Raw genomic sequence first — 7,025 nt, 5'->3', positions numbered from 1 at the left:
TAAACCTGAACTACACAGAGCTGCAAATTTGTGACTATTTGTCCATCAGATGTCCCAAAACTAAGGCGACCAGATCCCAACAAACTGAATCAGAGGTGGATGTTTGTGTGGGACACATTTTGATGTCTATCCAACACAATAGACTACAGAGATGACCGGTTTGGCCTTTAAAATGTGAAGAAGTAAACAAATAAACTTTATTTTGGTCGCACCTTTCCAAACTACCTGACACGCTGAGTGGTATTACTGGTATTACTTAGGAAGTTAGCGTTGGCCGACTAACGTGCACTTGAGCCACGCACATGTGCAGTTTGATTGACATCAAACACATCCCCACGACGACAGCCTGCCCTGCTTTCTTCACAGACTTTGGGAGGGGGAAAGCGTTGACTGAGAAAACTAGAGCCAATCCAAATGTGGGACGTCGTCTCAATATGTGGGACGCGGGATAAAGACGCTGTGCAGTCCCACATAAAGTGAGACTCCTGGATCCAAAAAAAAAGACCTGCTGATTTTGAAGAAGTTGATCAGTCCCCCGCAATAAAATCTCAGACGACTGGACAGATTCACAACCTCACATCTGCACGGACAATACACATCTGGATATTATATCTTCTAGCCGTTTCTCTATTTGTCTGCCATCCACCTGTTGTACCTGCTGCTCATGCCGGATACTCAGTCCAACGTCCCGGCCGTCATGTGCACTTTGAGCAAAAATAACATTAATAAAAAAAAATTAAAAAAAACATCCAGATGTGCATCCAGTCTGTAAAAACAGGTAGTCCGAGGAAGTCTTTTGTCTCCTGTGTTTATGATATTCGTCCACAGCTCTTAGTTTGAGGCGGCGGATGAAAAATGTATTATCATCATCATCACCATCATCATCACTGTGGTTGGAAACTCCCTGAATAACTCCTCTGAGCTTTTCCAATTAAACCACTTACTTGAGATAGTTTTTAATAACATATTCACACATAAATATAATGACGCAGTAGATGAACCAGATAAAATCAGACAAAAAAAATTCACAATAATACTCTCAATAAAATCACCCTTTAAAAGTCCTTTAAATCATGATTATATTACATATTATTTCCCTGCTACACATAATTACATGGTTTCACTTACCTGCACTCACGTTCTGCAGTCTAATACTTTATTTAGTGACTTTAATGGTGATGAAAAGTTGTCTTTGAGCAAACACCAATGCAGTGCCAGTGTGAATACACTCGTGACTTTCACACTGATGACAGGAACTGCTCTGAAGCCTACTACTTCTTTATGTTGCGATGACGTCTTCCGCAGTTAGATTGAAGGGAAAACTATGGAAAACAGGGAAAGCCGATTTGAGATCATTTGATATGTCTACATGTGTCAGCACCAGGCAGGTCTCAGTAAAGTTAGACTGTTCTTGGTCACTGCTCCTCGTCCTCCTCCGGCTCTCTGAGGCCCTGACTGTGCAGAGTCTTTCCAGTCATCTCCATCATGGCCTGGACCTCTGGATCCGCATCCAGAATGCTCTTCTTACCCTGCCCCTCCTCACCCTGAAAACACCAAACAAAGAGACACATGGAAACAAATTGGTTTAAAAGGAAACAGCTGTGTGATGCAAATAAGTTTCTCTATTTGAGAGTTAATCACGAGTTTTCAAAAAGCACTAGGACTATGAGTGAATTTGACCATACAGGTGTCTTCAGGGCGGCGCTGTTATCATACATGTAACTTTTGGAGAAGGTCGGTCCATGTACATAAGATTTAAAGTGGGCGCCGGGGCATCTCTTTAGGGGGCGCTGTCGAGCCGTTTGGCCACGCCCACTCGCGACTCCACTAGAATACGACATTTTTTCGCCGGGAGACATACGTGTATCCACTTTCATGAGTTTTTGAATATGATAAAGCCTCCAAAAAGGAAAATCACTTTACGTAAGAATAAGAACGACTAACGACCAAGAACATTTTTACGAAATACAATAGGGCTTTCGCACCGATGCTCGGTGCTCGGGCCCCAATAAGAGACTGAAGAAGTTCTCTGACCTCCTCTGGTTCGGGGGGTTTTCCCACAGCCCACACTTCCACCGAGTCCAGGGTGAAGTCTTCGTCTCCGGAGAGCTGAGGGCTGCCGTACGTGGTGCACTTGGGCCGTGCACGGCTGTGACCGCGGCCGAAGTCGCTGTCCAGCCACAGGCCGAAGTAGCCGTGCTGACCGCCCATCCCCTGATGAAGAACGGACATCGTAAACATGGCAACAAAACAAACAATTGATTTATCACCGGATTTTTTTTTTTCTTTTCCAACTCAAATTTTTTTGTGAAATGAAATTAAGGTCGGACTCTGTGTACGCTTAAAAAAAAAAAAAAAAAAAAAAAAATTTGCGTTTTGGTGAAACCACAGACCATAAACGAAAATATTCCAATTCCACACGTGACATTTTCACCAAAATTCATGCATTTCCTCCCCGATTCTGGACAAACCAAAAGACTTTCAGAGCTTCCATCTGCTTTCAGAGGTCGTGGCACCACTTTTTGTTTCTAGAGTCGTGACCACAGCAGCAGCAGGCCAACACTTTCCAGGGAAGTTTGTGAGAAAACTGTTTGTGAATTTATAGCAGCAGGGTCGCAGCAGCTGAGGGAACAATACGAGATTTCTTTCTTCACTGCAAACATCTCTTGGGACTTTAACTGGATGTAGTTTAACTGTTGTGCCATTTAGATATTATATCTTTGGAGCCAGCTTCATCAATTCATCCTCTGGTTCAGCTTTTAAAATGATCTGAATAGTGAACGGCACAAAAACGAGCTCCTCATTATCAGCAGTTTAAGGTTAGTCTTCATCTGCGGAGCTGTCAATAACAAAACCTTCCAGCTTTGAAGGAAATGCTGTTCTGCAACAACACCAACACAAAACTTTTATTATTTTCAGTATTTGGGCACCGGAATATTGTTAAAGGGAAGATGGCATTATACAGTTTTATTGAAAAGCTCTGTCCCTTAGATTAAAACAAATATTTTATTGACGCAACATCAGGGCAGATCTGATTTAAAAAAAAAAAAAAAAAAAAAAAAAATAGGCTCTTTTAAGTTTCATCTGTTACGAGCAACATTACGAGTGCAGTCTCACCAGTCCGTTGGGCATGGTCTGCTGGTTCTGGTTGAGGTACATGAAGTGTTGGTTGTATCCTGTTGCTGTAAAAACTCTCAGTCTGGGGAACACAGTGAACAGGAAGCATCTGGAGTCACCTGAGCACACACAGAAATATACAAATCATGAAGATCTGAGAGAAAAGTCGCAGTCCACAGTATTCAAACCAGTGGTATTACTTCCTCAAAGTGTCATTTTAATCTGTGTTTTAATGTGAAACTTGACCTGAAAAAAAATTGCCCTCAGGGATTAATAAAGTAACTACCTAACCTAACCTAACCTGAGGCATCACACTATTTCACCGCCGTGACACTGCGAGCCAGAGATTTATGAATCTTTGATATTATTTTGTACTTTGGTTCTTTACTGTTAAATATTAATTCAGCTGTAAATCCTGAGATTTAAGATTAGCCATATGGACTGCAGGAAATTTGTTAAATTTATTTTTGTTCGTGTATATTTGAATGAGGTGACACTTTAAAGAATTGCATTATACGTCAAATAAAACATACCGGCTATGCAAATGGTCGATAAAAATACAACAGTAAAATGAGACTTTGTCAAAATGTTGTGCAAAAAGGTTGGACGAGATTTTCCCTCGGCCTGCTATGAACTCGTTTGGCAGTTTATTATGTATTTATTTATATAGGCTGGTGTTTCTATAATTTTTTTCCATCCCATTAATCCATGATTGCACACTAAATAACAAAAACACCCCTCTGTATATTACAGTAACGTTAAAAGGAGGATTTATTGCAGGACTGTTTGTATTAATTTTAGCTATGTGCACTTAATAATGTGCCTTTTTGAATCATATAACGTCGACATTGCGAGTACCAAATTTGTCTTTAAGTTTTTGCTTTGTATGACCCTCAATTCACCAAAATATTGAGTCACAATTAGTTAAATGCATTCATTTAAAGTACAAGGTTAACTGTAACAGATGGACTGGATTGATGTCCTTCAACCAATAAACTAGAGATGACATTCATCAGATCTAAAATCTGTAATTCATACAAACACGAGACCAGACGGAGCTGGTTTCAGCTTCTCTCACCCTGGAACTGAGGTTTGACCTCCCAGGCGTGGGAGGCAAAGCCCCCAAAAACATGCCCCTTAGTGTCCTTGATGAGCAGCAGGGTTGGCCCTCGCTTCGTCAGGCCGGTCACCATCCTGGTGAAGCTAGCTCCGTGAAGCTGCGTGGAAAACACGAGCCTCCAGGGGGCGCTGTAGCTGTCTGGCAACTAGGGAGATCAACAGAGAGGAGGGGACGTGTACAAGCAGCACAGTGATCGAGAGTAAAAAAAAAAAAAAAAAAAGTTTTGGTCCCATTTTCCACCCATCCAACATCATGTCGTGTACATTTGTGTTCGGACCTGAGGTGCCAGAAACATGAGGGTGGGAAGATCCAGCAGACACCTCAGATCCTTCCAGGGCGTCTCCCTGCAGGGGGGCAGCAGCGTCGTGGCCGGCTGCTCGCTCAGAGACACATTTAAGCCCTCAGCTACCAGCATCTCCAGGTACAGCGATACCTGGGGGACCCTGAAGATCCAGTCCTCCAGACAGGAGGCATCACAACCTCCCTGATCTGAGGAGAGAAACACGGAGGAGCGTCAACAATCACATCTCCTAATATGTTTACAAATCCTCCAAATCTGCTGTTTACCTGAAGTTTTGAGTTCAGAACCCAACTGCTCTGCCAGGATTTTAACACCCAGGGAGCCGTCTCCCATTCTCTCCGGCTTCCAGCCCTGTAGGCGCCCTCTGTGGACCACAATCTGAACTACAGTAGAGATCAGGTCCTGCAGGAACTGCAGAGAAAGAGGAAGAGAGAACGTCAGGTCTGTTACAAAAGACAACGTAGAGAAGAAGAAAAATAAAAACATCCATTATTTCCAGTTTGATTTCACCCTTTTCTCACCTCAACCACCTGCTCACACGTGACGACCGCTGTTGCTGCCGACGCATCCTGGGACATGGCCAGGACGAGGGGAGCTCGTTCTTCCGCAGTGCCTCGCAGGGTGTCCGCAAGGAAGACAACCAGCTGCTCTCGACCGACTCCGAAGGCTGCAGGCCCGCCGGGCTTCCCGGGGGCCGCGGCTGCTGCCGGTCCTGCGTCGATGCTGCAAATGCACCAGAAGACCCTCCTCACCATGGAGGCCGGAGCCAGGCTGCCCATCGAGGACTGGGAGAGACGAAAGGAGGGGATGGTTACACAAAGGCAACGCAACAAGAGAGAATACCTTTCCCTGAGTGATGCTTTTTTTTTTTTTTTTTAATTTTGAAATTGCATATTGGATGAAGTGGAATAATGCAGACAAGGAAAAACGCATCGTTACAGGAATCTGTAAAACTATAATAAATCAGAAAGAAAAGCAAGTAGGAATTAAAAATGTTAAAAGGAGAGAAGTGAACTGTTTAACTCTGTTTTCTATAAATCTCAAGAATCTCAAGGCTGTAAATCAACGAACCTCGGTTTTTACCTCAATAGTTTAATCTGATATTGCACTTGGGAGTTTCAGTCCTACATTGAAAATACTTGTTTCCGATTCAACAGTCACACCTGCAACATCTCAAGCGTCAGAGTCTTCCCTGCTGCCGTTTTCCCCGAAGGGCCCCCGGTGCCGCCCTGGAGCCTGTCGAAGACCCCCTCGACAACGGGCCTCTCCTCGGGGCGGAAGCGAGCCAGCCGCTTCTGCACCACCACGCTCTCCGTGTTACCCATGATGCTCTGCAGGCAGACAGAATATGACAGAGCACAAACTTTATTATGTTTACATACAATGAGAGGGAGGAGAGGGGTTGGGGGGTTGAAGTAGAGACCCAATCAAAGCAAGACCTGACCTGAATGGACCCAAATGAGAATGAACGTAGACGTAAAACAAACATTTTTGTGACATGTTTTTTTTTTTAAATTTCTAATAAACATTTGACATATTTCAGTCACATTAGTCCCAAATTAATTTATCACTGAAAGTTTGTCATATATTATAGCAGCAAAGCACTTTAAAAAATTAAAAAAAACACCCCACAACTAACTTCACCACGTTTTAAGAGTCTCAGACTGAATATAAGTAATTAACAACCGAGAGGGGTTTGAAAGGTTAAAGTGCAAAAGACTTCATCGATGTTATTGATTTATTTTTATTTATTTATTTTGATTGATTATTGCTGACAAGTCAAAATATCTGCTGTGTGTGTGTGTGTGTGTGTGTGTGTGTGGGGGGGGGTATATATTCCGGAGCTGTCCTGCAACCAAAATCCCCATGCAATCAAATCCCCAATACAGCGATAAATATTGGAGAATAAAACTTGAATTCATCCGTCCTAATGATAGAAAAACAACTTTAAAGACCGATGCTAACGCTAGCTGGCGAAGCTAAGCATTCACTCATACGAATCCCCGACGGAAATGACCTTATGTGAAATACACGAGGCGTGGCAAACACCTGAACACGCGTGATATTCTTCAAAATGAACAATAAGCGTGTCTGTGTGTCGCTGACCTTTTAAACAACAGCAGCTGGGCTTTCCATCCCGCATCTGGTGGGGACAGCAAAACTTCCTGGTGCTGATAGGAATGGCACTGACGGCAGCCAATCAAACGAGAGAACATTCACAGGCTTCATTGTGATTGGTTAATAATGTTGGTAGGGGGAGGGGGCAGTTGATTGGGTTGCGTTCAAGAACACAGGGTGGGTGTTTGTTTGTTTTTTATTACATGCAGCTGTGTAGTTAGTTAGTATATATATAGTTAGTTAGTAGTGTGTGTGTATATAATGCTCACAACAACAAAATAACAACGATAAAAAGATGCAAATCAATTCCAAAGTGACACCAAAAGATCACGGAGACCCCAAACAACTACAATGAGATGCACAAAAGAC

At 43.1% G+C, this 7,025-nt stretch overlaps 1 protein-coding gene across 1 annotated transcript; it reads right to left on the bottom strand.

The window, feature by feature from the left end:
• Nucleotides 1–1,281: 1,281 nt before the first annotated feature.
• Nucleotides 1,282–6,725, bottom strand: meak7 (MTOR associated protein, eak-7 homolog). Its single transcript, XM_069714325.1, has 9 exons — nucleotides 6,645–6,725; nucleotides 5,702–5,869; nucleotides 5,060–5,323; nucleotides 4,805–4,949; nucleotides 4,515–4,726; nucleotides 4,196–4,382; nucleotides 3,118–3,236; nucleotides 2,035–2,214; nucleotides 1,282–1,544 (listed from the first exon to the last, which is right to left on the bottom strand). Exons 2-9 carry the CDS (start codon nucleotides 5,861–5,863, stop codon nucleotides 1,416–1,418), a joined length of 1,398 nt encoding a protein of 465 aa, XP_069570426.1. The 5' UTR covers nucleotides 5,864–5,869; nucleotides 6,645–6,725; the 3' UTR covers nucleotides 1,282–1,415.
• Nucleotides 6,726–7,025: the final 300 nt, after the last annotated feature.

Source organism: Brachyistius frenatus, unplaced genomic scaffold, assembly GCF_029030835.1.
Source record: "Brachyistius frenatus isolate BFR_SWC_R1_liver_20210118 unplaced genomic scaffold, ASM2903083v1 Contig_129, whole genome shotgun sequence".
Taxonomy (NCBI): Eukaryota; Metazoa; Chordata; class Actinopteri; family Embiotocidae; genus Brachyistius; species Brachyistius frenatus.
The sequence above is the reverse complement of the archived record's forward strand: the minus strand, read 5'-3'. Positions and strand labels throughout refer to the sequence as shown.